This window comes from Bufo bufo, chromosome 2 (assembly GCF_905171765.1).
Source record: "Bufo bufo chromosome 2, aBufBuf1.1, whole genome shotgun sequence".
Taxonomy (NCBI): domain Eukaryota; kingdom Metazoa; phylum Chordata; class Amphibia; order Anura; family Bufonidae; genus Bufo; species Bufo bufo.
This window is the reverse complement of record NC_053390.1, coordinates 484739095-484756546: the sequence shown is the minus strand read 5'-3', so window position 1 is coordinate 484756546 and position 17452 is coordinate 484739095. Positions and strand designations below refer to the sequence as shown.

Sequence of the window (17452 nt, the reverse complement as noted above, 5' to 3'; positions counted from 1 at the left end):
AAGTCAGGAAAAAGTTTCCCCATAAAAGGCTTCTTTACATGCGAATCATCGTTCGTGGTATACCTACTGAAATGCCCATGTGGTAAAATCTACGTGGGAAAAACAACACAAAAGATCAGAGACCGTATATGTCAACACAAATCATCCATTCGACGTAAAAATCTCCTACTCCCAGTACCGGCCCACTTTGAGGCTGCGGGTCATAACTTAGCACAACTTAAATACCAGGTAATAGAGCAAATTTTACCACACAGACGGGGATACGACCGGGTCATACAACTAAAAAAGAGAGAAGCTTTCTGGATCCACAAGTTGGACTGTCTGGAACCAAAGGGGTTCAATAGAGACTACGAAATACAGAGCTTCACGTAATCCTCATGTCATATACTGACTCTTTCCTAAGGATAACATCATGTTTTCTGTTTATGTTTGTATATATCATTATGTCCTTTTAATAACGTACCTCTCTATTTTTTCCTCACGTTATATAAAGAATATCTGGCTTTTTTTTCATGGTTTGATATCCTTTTGATCATAGTTATAGACTCTACACATACAGCCCCTTAGGTACTATATAGCTTTTCCCTATACCTACTCCTTAGTACATATTCCTCTTTCTACATTGTTTTCCCACTAGATACACAGCCAACTCTTTCCTTCCTCTTTTTTCCTAAACAATACCTCAGTACCACCACTAGCTCTAATGCTCGGACTACGTCTGCGCTATCTAGACTTATTCTAACACACTGAGCCTGCGCACCAGCAGCCCAGGAGATGCCTTGACACGCAAGTGGTGGAACACACCACTTCCGGATCAGAATAGAGACCAAATGCTTTCCTGACATGCGCACCGTACGTCACATCCGCCCCACACCAACCGAGGAGAGGTCTGACACGCAAGTGGTGGAACGCACCACTTCCGGACCGGAAGAGAGCCTCAGAGCTCTCCAATCATATCACCGTGAGCTACATCTGCCCTTCTGACCCGCCCCCCAACCCTATTTAAGGGCGCCATTTCCACACATGGATGCGCTTCTCCATCCAGCGTGTGGATACACACTACGACTTTACAGCGCAGCATCCATTGGCGTTTTTCCTTACAGCGGCACTTAGTAAGCTTATTGCATATTATCATCTACTGATTCTGCTTCTCATGCATATAGTTACTATAGCTACTAGGAACTCTATTGAGATATACACCCACTATAGCCCTACTTCATAGACGGACACTCCCACCTACTTTGGTCAGCCCGATACTACCAGTAATCATGCCCTCCATAGTACCATGCAGTATGTTGCACTTCTATAGGCCTTCCCTGATCCTATGTTTTATAGATACTCAGTGTGTGAGATATACTTATCATGCTAAATACATAGAATTTGTCCTTAACAAGAATATACTGATTCCACCCCCACAGGCCTCCCTTGACTCTATGAGTATTATACTCACCCTGCTATGGAAATTAACTAGTTTTTTATGTTTTTTCTTTGCCTTTTTACTGTTTGTTTTACAGTTTTTCTTGTACATGACGCCTTCGAGGGCATTTGTGTTCTCTATCATCCAACACTACTATGATTTATAATTTTCACCATGTGTTGGATTTTATGCACTATTGTAATTATTGCTTCTTTGAATTTTTTGTCACATAGTTTGATAAAGGCCGTTCTGGCCGAAATGTCACGTTGTTACGACGCCGCATTTCCAAATAAACAAGCCTTGACGCACAGTGCTGGAGTATTCTCTTTATTATTACATGGGGTGGGAAACCGACTCCAAGCAACTTTCTCCACAGTGCCAGGAGGTTCACATCTCTAAAAACTATGGGGGTCATTTATTATCTTGAAATATGCCTATATTAAGCGCATTTCAGGCGCAGATTGTGGCGCAAAGGTTAGTTTTAGGTCAAGCTGGCTTACATTTAGACTTGCACTGGATGTGCCAAAGTTATGTAGAGGCCGGTGCCTCTTCATAACTTCGGAAGATCCCCCACCAGTGCAGGTGCTTATCAAGAGCGGCGTCTAACATGCCGGTCTTAATAAATGACCCCCTATGTGTGAATCCAGCTTAACAAATAAATTACAAAAGTACCCCTATTGTGCTGCCTAATCCAAAGACAACGTGAGCATATATCACAGGTTGAAAACTCAGGCTCTTAAGTACTAAAACTGAAAAACCCACCAGAGGTGTCAGTCTTATATTCATGGGGGTTATCCATGATGTTCTTATCGATGGCCTAACCTCAGGACAGGCCATCACATCTGATCAGCAGAGGTCCATCACCCTGCCAACTAGCTGTTCTGCAATAGAGCCTTTGCTGTAACTACACAGATGATCTTCAAATGTTTGTCCTCTGCCCCCTGCATCTTTTTACACCTGCAATCCTTCTAGATGGTGCTAGATGAAGGATAAATCCCACTTAAATAGGCAAAATCCACAGCGATCCGTAATATAATGTTCAAATAAGATGGAATACTATCCGAGGCAAAGAAATGGATTGCTTGAGCTCATCTGACAAATGCATACCCAGCATAAGGTATTTGTGAGAATTAACCTTCTAGTAGCTAACTCTACCAAAGTGATCAATAAGATCCACTATAGATGTCAAAGAAATTTTGGGATCGATAAGGCTGAGTTCACACTTCAGTTATTTGATCAGTTATTTCCATCGGTTATTGTGATTTAAAGGGATTCTGTCACCTGGATTTTAGTGACAGAGCTTTTAACATCATCACATCAGTCTGCTCGTTTTGTATTAAAATATACTAGTATTACTACCCTAAGTGTTGTCCTTTGTCTAGAAAATTGCTTTTATTAATACGGTAATTACATGAGTCAGGAACCCAAGGGGCTGTCCCTCTGGCCGTTGGAGCCCAGACGCGCCCCTTCTCCTGGAGCCCAGCACCACTCCCCTGCTAATTTACTCACTTCTCATTGCCGGCTGGCGCATGTGCAGGGCGTCCTGTGAGGCTAATTCCAGGCGCTGACATGTGTATACACGGCGCATGCGCGAGCTTATGGCTCAGCGAATGCATTCGGATTCTGCAGATGGATCTAGATCCATTCAACTTCAACACATTCTATTTTTTTGTGGTGCGGAGGCACGACGAGAAACCCCCACAGAAGCAATCTATAGTGCTTCTGTGGGGTTCCATGCCTCTGTTCCCCACCACACCTTCTGGATTGCGGCCGTGTGCACAAGTCCTAACTGATGGGAATAACTGATCAAATAACTGAAGTGTGAACTCAGCCTAACCGAAATAACATCATCCGCAAAAAGGCCAATACGATGTTCCACACCACCCACAGAAATACCTGTTATTAATGGTGACATGGTGACACGAATGTGTTGAGCAAACGGTTTCATCATTAATGCAAAAAGAAGAGGCAACAGAGGGCATCCTTGACGGGTACTATTAGAAATATCAAAGGGAGAAAAACTCTGAAGTATAAACCCTCGCTGAGGGCAGAATGGATGATACAAGCCCAGGAGAGAACCCAAAATTGATAAAGGACCACCTGTAAATATCCCCAATGTACGCAGTCGAGCGCCTACGCATCCAGGACTAGAAGCAGAGAAGGTGTTCAACCCGCAGATACCACCAACAGAATATTTTAAAAAACAATGAGTACTATTCACTGTTTGGCAATGTTTAACCCTTTCAGAACCCTGCCATATTTAAACTTAAGGACCAGGAAATTTGACCTGTGTCACTTTATGTGGTAATATGTTTGGAACGCTTCTACTCATATAAGCCATTCTGAGATTGATTTCTCGTGACACTTTGTACTCTATGATAGTGGTAAATTTGAGTCAATATATTTCATTTTTATTTATAAAAAAATAAAAATAAAATGCTAATTTACCAAGAAATTGGAAAACTTTGCAACTTTGCAAATTTCAATTTCTCTGCTTTTAAAACAGATACTGATACCTCATAAAATAGTTATTACTTTACATTTCCCATATGTCTACTTTATGTTTGGATCATTTTATTTTTTGGGGATGTTAGAAGGCTTAGAATTTTAGAAGCAATTCTTTACATTTTTAAGGGAATTTACAAAACCCACTTCAGTTATGAAGTCACTTTGTGAGGCTTACATAATAGAAACCACCCATGAATGGCCCCATTTTAGAAATTACACCCCTCAAGGTATTCAAAACTGATTTTACAAATGCTGTTAACTCTTTAGGTGTTCCACAAGAATTAAAAGGAAAATGTAGATGAAATTTCAGAATTTCACTTTATTGGCAGATTTTTCCTGTAACAAAGCAAAAGTTTAACAGCCAAACAAAACTCAATATCTATTACCCTGATTCTGTAGTTTACAGAAACACCCCATATGTGATTGTAAACTGATGTTTTGGCACACGGCAGGGCGCAGAAGAGAAGGAGCAATATATGTTTTTTAGAGGGCAGATTTCACTGGGATAATTCAAATCATAGGTCATGTCACATTTGAAGACTCTTAGATGCACCCCTAGAGTAGAAACTCCAAAAAAGTTACCCCATTTTGTAAACGATGGGATAAGGTGGCAGTTTTATGGTACTATTTTGGGGTACATGATTTTTGATTGCTCTATATTACGCTTTTTGTGAGGTAAGGTAACAAAAAATGGCTGTTCTGGCACCATTTGAGCATGGGGGGCAGATCTAAACATGGGGGGGGCAGATCTGAGCATGGGGGGGGAGAGATCTGAGCATGGGGGGGGGGGGAGATCTGAGCATGGGGGGGGGGGAGAGATCTGAGCATGGGGGGGGAGGAGAGATCTGAGCATGGGGGGGGGGGGAGAGATCTGAGCACTGAGGGTCTGACACTGGGAGTCTGATTTGTGTTGTCTGATCCGAGCATTGGGGGTCTGGTTTGGAGGTCTGATGAGGTTTGGGGATCCGATTTAGGAGTATGATCTGAGGTCTGATGAAAAATATATTTTTTCTTTTTTTCTCTGCTAATGAAAAATAAGAAAAAAATATTTTTATCAGACCTCAGATCAGATGAAAAATATTTTTTTTCTCTTATTTTTCTTTTAGGGCGAACAATACGGTGACTCATGTGTAAATGTATAGCTTGTGGATCCTGTCAGATTAATTTTTGGCTCTTGTGTCTGTAAAGTTTGCCACCCCTGAATCAGAATAATGTACCTGCCACCATCATCCACTATGGTTTTTTCTAGTATAAAGACAAGAGAATCTCTAACACCAAGAGACACTTGTTTTTTTCCTTCCCACCGCAGGTGGGGATTAAATAAATGGGTATTCCTTATGTTTCACTCTAGGAATATCCAGAGGCAATAAGTGCGTTTCTTGTACGCAAATTAAATTGGATTTAAGCGCATAGCGTCCTTCCATAAAAGGAATCACTTGTAAGGGGATTTAAGCCCCTTAAAGAAGACCTTAAAGAGCGTCACAGCCAGGGAGAAAGCGTGTTTTTTTTTTTCTCCATGGCTGTGACGCTCTCCACTGCAAGTGGACAGCGCTACAGCCAGGGGAGAAGGAGACACCCACAGAGAAAGACTCAGTCTCCTCCTCACTGCTCCGATGTTATTAATTAACATACCAGGCGGGAGAGTACATTGGGGGCCACAGCGGGCGAACGGAGCGGCGCCCAGAATTTTTTTTAAGTGCAATTAGATCCCTGCACTATCCCCTACGTATCCTGATACTTAGTTTATAATGGTTGGACCCATGAAAGGTCCAGACCTATAGAAATAGCACATAATATTTGGATAAGGATCTATAGAGTCTCAACATGCAAACAGTAAGAAGAAAGCAGTATGGCACTTATTAAACAAAACAAGCAAAACAAAAACAAAGAGGCAAAATAAAACGCCCCCAGACGGCGAGCATCCTTCACTCACTGCACTTGCGCTGAATACTAAACAAGACGGCGCAGGCGTGGGATTTGCGGGGATGGAAAAGACCAGGATGTCAATCAAGTTTACCAGGGCGTGTCAAGTGGTCAGAGAACGGAGCCTCTAGGAGCAGGAGCAACGTCCCCCCCTGCTCCTAGAGGCTCATTTACATATTATAAAAGTAATTATTTAGCAATAACGGCGGCACGCAGGGAGGTGTAAGTAATACAGTTATGTTCAGCTGACATTAGCACATCGCTAATGTCAGCCAGCTTGATACCGAGTTTTTGGATGACAGAAACTCTTTAAAGAGTGAAGTGCATATATATTTTTATTTTGTTACTGAAATACGCCCCTATATGCTTTCAACAGAAATAACCGCAAAAATGAAGTGCGTATATATTTTTCTTGCAGTACTGAAATACGCCCCTATACGCTTTCAACAGAAATAACTGCAACAGTGCAGTACGTATATATTTTTCTTTTTTTCTGGAGCCCAAAAAAGAAAGGGGCACATTTATTAAGACCAGCGTTTTAGATGCTAATCTTAATAAACCCCTAAGCTGGAGGTGGATCCACCGAAGTTATAAAGAGGTGCCAGCCTCTTCATAACTTTGGCGGATCCTCCACCAGTTCTAAATGTATGACCGCTTCCTAGCTGTCTTACATTTAGACCTTTTTTCTAGACCTTTTTCTATGCCTTCCCCGCCCATGGCACCCCCACAATTTTATACCTGGCATGAGCGAGGAAAAGTCACAGATGCAGTCGCAACCATTGTGCCACAATCTGCGCCTGAAACACGCCTAATTTAGGCATATTTCAGATTGATAATTGACCTCCAAAGTTCTTGTTTCAACTGATGAAAAGCTGACTGTACATCATTCTGTAAAGCGACCTTAAGGTCAGTAATCAATACTCTCGTTGTGGACTCTGTGATAGGAGCGTCTCCCTAAGTCCCCCCTGCAGTAGGAACCTGTTATCAGGCACACAATCCCCTCCCCTCTCAAAGTAACGACTTGTAATGAACACTGCCTTGTCGCTGGGGAGCTATGTCCTCCATGCTGACTACCGTAGTAGCAGCTGAGGACGGAAAACAGGCTGGCGGTCGGGTCCAGCAAGAGTAGCAGACGCCACACCTGAGGCATGCGAGGCGGCATCTTGCATCCTGTCCACAGCAGGAAAAAAGCTGCTCAGTTTCATGGGGCTGCGGCGAAGTTTGCCTTTTGGCACGTTCTCCTGGTCATGTGGAAGCTTAATGCTGCCTGGGAAGATATAGAAAGTGGGCACTTAGCCGATATGGAGCCAGGTTGAGGCTGTATGCTTTGGAGTGCAGGGATCACACATCTGCCTCTATGCACCACTAGCCACGTCCTCCCCCGTTTTTTAAATACATAAATGTAAAAACAATCTGTGAACATGGCGTTTTGAAAGTAAAAAAGATAAAGGACACTCACAGTACTCCAGTAAGATGCTTTGCTGCTTGGGACATGATCTTTTGATATCCACTGTTAGAGAAAGATATAAACATGAATCAGATTTTTTTAAATGACAAATTATTTAACCACCTCAGCTCCCCTAGCTTAAACCCCCTTAATGACCAGACCACTTTTTACAATTCTGCACTACACTACTTTCACGGTTTATTGCTCGGTCATACAACTTACCACCCAAATGAATTTTACCTCCTTTTCTTCTCACTAATAGAGCTTTCATTTGGTGGTATTTCATTGCTGCTGACATTTAAATTTTTTTTGATATTAATCAATTGACCGAAATTTTTGCAAAAAAAAAAATGAAATTTTTCACTTTCTGTATACATTTTTCTCTAAATTTATTGTTCTACATGTCTTTGATAAAAAAAAAAATGCAATAAGTGTATATTTATTGGTTTGGGTAAAAGTTATAGTGTTTACAAACTATGGTGCAAAAAAATTTATTTACGCACTTTGACTTTCTGAGCATCTGTCATGTTTCCTGAGGTTCTACAATGCCCAGACAGTAGAAACACCCCTCAAATGACCCCATTTCGGAAAGTAGACACCCTAAGGTATTCGATGATGGGCATAGTGAGTTCATGGAAGTTTTTTTTTTTGTCACAGGTAAGCGGAAATGGAATTTTATATTTTTTTTCTTACAAAGTCTCATATTCCACCAACTTGTGACAATTTTTTTTTTTACATGAACTCACCATACCCCTCACGGAATACCTTGGGGTGTCCTCTTTCTAAAATGGGGTCACTTGTGGGGTATTTATACTGCAATGCATTTTAGGGGCCCTAATGCATGACAAGTAGTTTGGAAGCCAAATGCGTAAAAAATGCCCTGTGAAATCCTAAAAGTACTCATTGGAATTTGGGCCCCTTTGCGCACCTAGGCTGCAAAAAAAAAAAAAAAAAAAAACATACTGTGTGTGAGAAATATCTCTGTAAATGACAACTTTTTAAAAAAATTTATACAAAGTTGTCATATATGTAAAAATACACCCCAAAACACATTGCCCTACTTCTCCTGAGTACGGCGATACCACATGTGTGACACTTTTTAGTACCTTTAGGAATTCACAGGGCATTTTTACGCATTTGGATTCCGTGAGGGGTATGGTGAGTTCATGCAAGATTTAATTTTTTGTCACAAGTTAGAGGAATATGAGACTTTGGAAGAAAAAAACTAAAATCTATTTCCGCTAACTTATGCTAAAAAAAAAAAAAAAAGAAGATCTTCTATGAACTCGCCATGCCCCTCAAAAGTGATCTTTATAGCGCCGCAGCGATTTTACGGTGTTTTTGCAGTGATCAGAAAAAAATTCTGTCACTGCGGTGGGGCGGACTGAACGCAAGAGTGCGCACAAGATCAGGCCTGATCGGGTGAACACTGCGATTTTTGTAGAGCCTATAGAACATGTCCTATTCTTGTCCGCAATTGCGGACAAGAAAAGGCATTTTCTATATAGTTCTGGCAATGTGCGGATCCGCAAAACACATACAGACGTCTGAATGGAGCCTTACAGGGGGGTGATCAATGACAGGGGGGTGATCAGGGAGTCTATATGGGGTGATCAGAGGTTAATAAGGGGTTAATAAGCGACAGGGGGGTGTAGTGTGGTGATTGGTGCTACTTACAGAGCTGCCTGTGTCCTCTGGTGGTCGATCCAAGCAAAAGGGATCGCCAGAGGACCAGGTAGCAGGTATATTAGACGCTGTTAACAAAACAGCGTCTAATATACCTTTTTGGGGTTAAAAAAAAAAAAAAAAAAAAAAAGCATCTACAGCCTGCCAGCGAATGATCGCTGCTGGCAGGCGGTAGATCAACTTCTCAGCTGAGCGTCGCTGTGAACGCGCGCGCGTTCACGCGAAATCTCGGCTCTCGCGAGATGACGCATAGATGCGTCAAGGAGGAATAACCCGGCAGGACGCATCCCTGAGTTAGGCGGTAGGGAGGTGGTTAAAGTAATCTCAGCCAAGGCCTAATAAGGCATATGAACAGGAGTTATCCAAACTGCACATGTAAGAAATGTATAGACATTAAAAGGGGTTGTGTGGGATTTTGTTACTCATGGCCTATCCTCAGGAAGGGTCAGCAATATCCAATCCGTGGGGGTTCAACTCCCAGCACCCCTGCGGATCAGCTGTTTTAAGAGGCCAAGGTGCTTCATGGAGCACTGTGGCCTCCTCCCAGCTTACCAAGCACTGCACTGTACATTGTATAGAGGCTGTGCTTGGTATTGATGCCCAGACCAAATCATTTGAATGGGACTGAGCTGCACCCAGGTAACGTTATCGATGAACGTCATGTCACTGGCCTAGAAAGAGTCCACAGCCACTTCAAATAGCAGATTGAGGTCTGTTTCACATGAGCGAGTCCATTGTGGGAACCGTGTGTGAGCGTGATCCTCCGTTCTGAACTTGCAGGAGCACATAGCAATATAATGATTCATACTGCTGTGTGCCTCTGCTTGAGCTTAATGAGAAGGGATCATACTGACAGCGTTCTGTCACTATGCTTCTGTAGAAGTAAGGTCAAGCAAAGGTACACAGCAGTAAAAATCATTATAATTCCATGTGCTGCAAGTCCAGAACGGATGGACTCACTTATATGAAAGAGCCCTAAAGTTTGTTTCACTTCAACCATTGATGGCATATCGTTAGGACATTTCACCAATGTCAGGTAGCTGTGGGTCCCAGAGTCTACCTCTAGAACAGAGTGCTCAAAGTGAAGGAGAGAGAGCACTGCATATGAGTGGCCAACCTGCATTAATTTTAATGAAACTTATTTTCAGCACTCCCACAGAAATAAGCGGAGGGTGGGTGCACATGCAGGGTGCTCTCTCCTTCACTTTGAGCACTCTGTTCTAGAGGTAGTAACTGGGACCCACACCTACCTGACATTGTTCTAGTGATATACCACTAACTGTTTAGGTGAAACAAGCGCTTTAACAATTTTTTTATTTATTATTCCTTCTATAAGCAGTGACTGAAGAGATCTATACTTACCTGCTCCGCATTGTTCTGTCCTGGCTGTCTTCACTGGACTTCCACTCTCAGTCTGTGAACTTCCATATGGACAGGGTCACATACACCGCTGCAGACAATGACTGGCCTCAGTGGTGCAGTATCCACAAGTGGCATGTGACCAGCAATGATGTGCCGCTTGGCACTGGAGAAAGGAGTCAGCGTAGCAAGATTTATTTTTTTATTTTATGCTAATGCTGAGGCTTGCTGAGATTTTAAATTATCTATGGGGCGCATTTATAGGGGTTGGCCGCTTTCTGGTTACTTGTAACCAATGAGTATATAAGATGACTATATGACGCTTACTAAATATGGCCTTTGTTGATATTCTGTGCAATTTGCTATATTTCATAAGCCATGCCACCTCATTAGGCAAATCTGTGCTTTACATAAGATGGCCGCTTATAGAGGGTCACGTGACCAGGCAAATCACCTCCATATGATGCCGCCTCCATTCAGAGACACTAAACGCCCAACAGAACAAGTACAGATGTCAGGTGCAGTGTATTTGAATGGATGAGACATCAGGTAGAGGCGATTTCCCTGGTTACATGACCCACAGGCATTTTATGAAAAAGACCTCTGTGTGGACAGCACAAAAGACTTGCCAAAGAAGGGGGCATACAGTGCTGCCCATAATTTTTCATAACCCTGGCAAATTTTGACTTAGTTACTTTTATTCAACCAGCCAGTAATTTTTTGATGGGAAATGACATAGGTGTCTCCCAAAAGATAATAAGACGATGTACAAGAGGCATTATTGTGTAAAAAAAAACATTTCTCAGCTTTTATTTACATTTGAGCAAAAAGTGTCCAGTCCAAAATCATTCATACCCTTCTCAATAAATCAATAGAAAAGCCTTTATTGGCTATCACAGCAATCAAACGCTTCCTATAATTGCAGACCAGCTTTTTGCATGTCTCCACAGGTATTTTTGCCCATTCATCTTCAGCAATGAGGGTTTTCTTGCCATCACCCTGATCTTTAGCTCCCTCCACGGATTCTCAATTGGATTCAAGTCTGGACTCTGGCTGGGCCACTCCAAAACTCTAATGTTGTTGTCTGCTAACCATTTCTTCACCACTTTTGCTGTGTGTTTTGGGTCATTGTCATGCTGAAATGTCCACTGGAGCCCAAGGCCAAGTTTCTCTGCAGACTGCCTGATATTGTCGTTGAGAATTCTCATGTATTGCTCTTTTTTTATGATGCCGTTTACTGTGATTAGGTTCCCTGGTATATTGGTTGAAAAACACCCCCAAAGCATTAGGTTCCCACCACCATGTTTAACAGTGGGGATGGTGTTCTTTGGGTTGAAGGCTTCTCCTTTTTTTATGCCAAAATGAAGGAAACATCATTGTGACCAAACAATAAAATTTTTGTTTCATCTGACCATAACACAGAAGACCAGAAGTCGTCTTCTTTGTCCAGATGAGCTTTTGCAAAGGCCAAGCGAGCTTTTGTGTGTCTTATCTGGAGAAGTGGCGTCCTCCTTGGTCTGCATCCGTGGAACCCAGCAGTGTGCAGTGTCCGTTGGATTGTCTGCCTTGAGACATTGCCACCAGCAGAACCCAGATTCACCAGGATGGCCTTGGTGGTGATCCTTGGATTCTTTTTCACCTCTCTAACTATCCTTCTGGCCAGCACAGGTGTCACTTTTGGCTTCCGACAACGTCCTCTGAGATTTTCCACAGTGCGGAACATCTTGTATTTTTTAATACTTTGCACTGTAGCCACTGGAACTTGAAAACATTTAGAAACGGCCTTGTAGCCCTTTCCTGACTTGTGAGCAGCCACAATGCGCAGCTGCAGGTCCTCACTGAGCTCCTTTGTCTTAGCCATGACTGTCCACAAACCAACTGCAGAGAGCTGCTGTTTTTCACCTGTTGAGTTGATTAAAACAGCTGTTCCGAATTAATCAGGGTAATTAGAATGCTTTAGTATAGCTTGGACTATTTGGAATGGTATAGAACTTATGATTTTCCAACAGACTGTGACAGTTTGTGAAGGGTATGAATAATTTTGGACTGGACACTTTTTGCTCAAATGTAAATAAAAGCTGAGAAATGCTTTTTTCCAACAATAATGGCTCTTGTACATCGTCTTATCTTTTCAGAGACATTTAACGCCCCTGCGTCTTATGGGGCGAATGCTGCCATTTTACATCGCAGTCTGCGATGCTGCAGCATCGCAGACTGCGATGTATCAGCAGGAGGCGAAGGGAGGAGGGGCCGGTGTCATGCAAATGCAGCGGGGCGGTGCGGTCACTGTACTCCGGCTTCACCGCTCACTCACTGCTTTATTGCTTAAACATTTTATAATAATAGCTTTAATTAACGTTCCGATCCCCAGCTCCATCTGTACTATTGTACTTACTAAATGTCCTGTAGCAGGCAGAGCAGGGCGGGCAGCCGGCCGTAACTCACTGACATCACGTGCCTGCGCCGCCTACTTCTTTCATAAAGTAGGCGGCGCAGGCACGTCACGTGACATCAGTGAGTTCCGGCCGGCCGCCCGCCCTGCTCTGCCTGCTACAGGACATTTAGTAAGTACGGTAGTACAGATGCATCTGGGGATCGGAACGTCAATTAAAGCTATTATAAAATGTTTAGGCATTAAGGAAGTGAGTGAGCGGTGGGGCCGGAGTACAGTGACCGCATCGGCCACGCTGCATTTGCATGACACCGGCCCCTCCTCCCTCCCACAGGTTTAGCTATGGTATTGTCACTACCAGAGCTTTGAGACGTTCTCACAGCTCTGTTTCTCCACCCCTGTGATGATGTCACTACTAGAGCTTGGAGGAGTTCTCACTGCTCTGTTTCTCCGCCCCTGTGATGAAGTCTTTACTTTCTGTTTCCTTCCTCCCAGCTGTTCCTCCTGCGTTTGATTTCCCTGCCTCTAAATCACCCCTCCTCCTATTGTAGGATTATATTTCTCATTTCAGTTGTAGCTCTTGCTTGAGTATCTTCACTTGTAGCTATCAGTTCACTGGACCTGTGTTCTGCTGCAGCAAGCACTCCGGATATTGCCAGCTGTCCTTTGATCCGTCTTCTCTGCGGCTGCAGCTCCTTCAGCTAAGTGTGCAGACATTGTTGTGTACCTGGTTATTTTCTGACTGGATCTGAGGTGGCCACCGGTGGCCGTGCCCCTTCCACTATTGTAGGGGTTACAGTGGTCATCAGTCTTAGGTACGCGGGCATGCCTCGTTCCGCCATTTGGATCCGGGCATGTGCTTTAGCAGCATAGGGAGAGCTTTGAGGGTCTGACAGGGGTCACCCTTTATCCTCCCTAGTTTGGGTCCGGTCAGTAGCTCTTTTTACTGTGTATACTCTTGTTGCTCACATACAGCCGTGACAGGTATATTAGGGCATCTGTGGATGCCACTATTATGGGGTGGGGGATATGTGGATGGCACTGTTATGGGGTGGGGGATCTGTGGGTGACACATCTATAGCGGTGCCATCCACAGATCCACCAACCATAACAGTGCCATCCACAGATCCCCCTCCCATAACAGTGCCATATCCACAGATCCCCCATAATAGAGTTCAAAACCCACCAAAAGCACACCTTTTGGTTAAAAAAAAAAAAATGTTTTTCTTATTTTCCTCCTCAAAAACCTAGGTGCGTTTAATGGGCCGGTGCGTCTTATAGGGCAGAAAATACGATATGTCATCTCCCGTAAAAAAAATTACTTGCTGGTTTAATAATAGTAACTAAGTCAAAATTTGCCAGGGGTATGAATAATTATGGGCAGCACTGTACCTTATGGAAATATAGAAAATGCCACAGAATTCCAACAAAGGCTATATTAGTAAGATTCATATAGTCCTCTTACATACACATTGATCAATAGTGTTTTACGACTTTTTGTGACATCATTTGTGATTTAAAATTTCTGGTGTACAAACTGAAGGACCACGCAGCAACAAAATATGACAATTACCCTTAGGCTACTTTCACACTAGCGTTTTGGTTTCCGTTTGCGAGATCCGTTCAGGGATCTCACAAGCGGTCCAAAACTGATCAGTTTTGCCCTGAATGCATTTTGAATGGATAAGGATCCGCTCAGAATGCATCAGTTTGGCTCCGTTCACCCTCCATTCCGCTTTGGAAGCGGACACCAAAACGCTGCCTGCAGCGTTTTGGTGTCAGTCTGACGAAACTGAGCCAAACCTCCTGACACACAATGTAAGTCAATGGACACGGATCCATTTTCACAATATGGCACAATAGAAAACTGATCCGTCCCCTATTGACTTTCAATGGTGTTCAAGACGGATCCGTTTTGGCTATGTTATAGTTAATACAAACGGATCCGTTCTGAACGGATGCATGCGGTTGTATTATCTGATCGGATGAGTTTGTGCAGATCCATGATGGATCCGCACCAATCGCGAGTGTGAAAGTAGCCTTACCGGTAATTTAATTTCCCGTAACCTCCACAACAGCACTGGTAGGAACTTGATCCCACCTCCCAGGGACAGGAAACAGCAGAAGCCCAAATAAAAAGAGAAAAAAAATATATAAATTACCGGTAAGAGTAATTGTCATCTTTCCCTAACGCCTCCACACCGGCACTGGTAGGAGATTTTCAGTGAAGAATTTCTTAGGGAGGGACCACAGCTGAAAGGACTTTCCGTCCAAACGCCAGATCCTGGTTAGACATAACAAAGTTTAAAATGCCTGAAGGTCATGGGGTTAGACCATGTGGCAGCCTTACATATCTAATCCACCGAAGTCGCCTCCCTTTCGGCCCAAGAGGTGGACAAAGCCCTTGTGGAATGAACCTTCAACCCTAAGGGGGGAGACATTTTCTTTTCCTTATAACAAAGGATTATGGTCATCTTTATTCAACGGTCCATTGAAGCTTTAGAAGCTCCAAGATCCCTGTTTTTTCCCTGAAATTGGACAAGGAGATAGTCCGACTTCCTAAAGGAATCTGTGGCCCTAAAGTATGCTAGAATACACTTCCTGACGTCTACATGGTGGAACATTCTTTCCTGATCTGAAGAAGGGGGAAGCACAAAAACTGTAATTAGACATACCGGTAATTCTGTTTCCTTGAATCCACCATGACGTCTACACTTGAGATTGACCCCTTGACCTCTATAGGGGCAGGAATACAGAGTTTAAAAGACCATCACCCACTCTCACCCTCAGCGTTTACAAATTATCAAAGTGGGTGCAAACCTATATTTTTTATATAATTATTATTATTATTTTTTTTTTTTTTTTTTTTAGTATTTCTTCATACTCAATATCTGATCAACTAAGGGAGGGAAGGAATATCCCAGCCGTCATGGTGGATTCAAGGAAACAGAGTTACCGGTAAGTCTAATTAGGGTTTTCCATTTCATCCACCATGACAGCTACACATGAGAACTACCAAATTACTTAGTAGGGGGGGCAACAGCTTGCAGAACTTTCTGGTCAAAGGTCAGATCCATAGAAGCAGAGATATCTATACAATAATGCTTTATGAATGTATTTATACTTTACCAGGTAGCAGCTGTAGAAATCCTGTCTAGGGAAACGCCAGCTTTTTCCACCCAAGAAGACGCTATTGCCCTAGTGGAATGGGCTCTAACGTTAGCGGGACTAGTAAGACCAGCCATTGAGTAACAGCAGGATATTGTGGTTTTAATCCAACGACCTATGGAGGCCCTGGAAGCTTTTTTCCCCCTTATTTTGACCTGCAAACTGAATAAGGAGATTGTAGTCCTTCCTAAATTCTTTAGTAGTTGTAAGGTACTGTTACTGGATAATTGTATCTCTTACGTCTAGGAGCTGGAACTGTACTTCAATTGAATTTTATGGGTCTGTAGAAAAGGAAGGTAGGATGATTTCCTGATCTCTACGGAAATTTGAGACCACTTTTGGAAGAAAACCCGGATCTAATCTCAGTACTATTCTGTCCGGAAAAATTGAAAGGTAGGGTTCTCGGCAGGAGTCTAGCTGATGTTATAGCTATTAAAAATGCTACTTTGAATGAAAGCTGTTTAATTGAAATGTCCGATAAAGGAGTAAACGGAGACTTAATTAGTCCTCTCAAGACCAAGTTTAAATCCCAATGGGGAACCCTTGGGGTAGAGATAGTCTTAGTCTGGAGGCAGCTCTTATAAATCTTTTTATCCATCTATGGTTGGCCAAGTCCATATCATAGAAGGCTCCCAAGGCGGAGATCTGGACCTTTAGCGTACTAGGTCTAAGGCCGATATCCAACCCCCTCTGGAGAAAATCTAAAATGTTCTGGATACATGGGGGTGACCTATTCGGGGAGACTTCTCCTAGGCAACTACAGTATAATTTTCCAGATTTTGACATATATAGTAGAGGTGAATATTTTCCTGCTAGATTTCAAAGTATTAATGACTTTTTCTGAAAGCCCTTTACTTTTTAAGATTTCACTTTCTGGATCCAGACTGATAGCTTGAACAGGCTGGTGTCCTGGTGAAGGATTGGGCCCTGCGATAGAATGTCCTTCTGAAATTGTATTTTCCACGGTTCTTCCACAGCCATCTCCTTTAGGATGGAGAACCAGCTTCTCTTGGGCCAGTAGGGGACCACTAGTATCACTGTTACTGGGTCCGTTGATATCTTCTGCAAGACCCAAGGGATTAGGGTCCAGGGAGGAAAAGTGTATGCGAGGTTCCAATTCTACCTGACTGAGAAAGAGTCGACATCCCATGGTTCTTCTATGGATTATAAGGAACAAAATCGCCTTTTGCATTTGTTTTTTAAGCGAATAGGTCTATTTGAGGTACTTCTATTAATCGGCTTCTATGTTTTCTGAACCTTTTAGATGTATTGCTGCAATTGAGAGGACATTCTTTTCTGCCCAGAAGAATATTTTTTCTGCCAGTCCCCTCAAGCTTGGAGATCTTGTGCCTCCCTTGTGTTTTAGATAGGCCATTGTTGTTGTATTGTCGGAAAATATTTTCAGATGCTTTTTGAATAATATGTCTTGAGATACTTTTAGGGTTTCCCAGATCGCTCGCAGTTCTCTGTAGTTTGATGATCTGCTCTTTACCTCGTCTGACCACTTGCCCTGCAGGCTTGAGGAGACCACTTTTGCCCCCCATCCGATGCC

General features: G+C 43.0%; 1 protein-coding gene across 1 annotated transcript in view; it reads right to left on the bottom strand.

Moving 5' to 3' along the window:
• Window positions 1-17452, bottom strand: part of HMG20B (high mobility group 20B) — a 311260-nt gene that overhangs the window by 266990 nt on the left and 26818 nt on the right. Inside the window, exon 2 of the mRNA XM_040417766.1 lies at window positions 7308-7358. Coding sequence (XP_040273700.1) covers window positions 7308-7342 — 35 coding nt within the window. The 5' untranslated portion in view covers window positions 7343-7358. The remainder of the gene's footprint in view (window positions 1-7307; window positions 7359-17452) is intronic.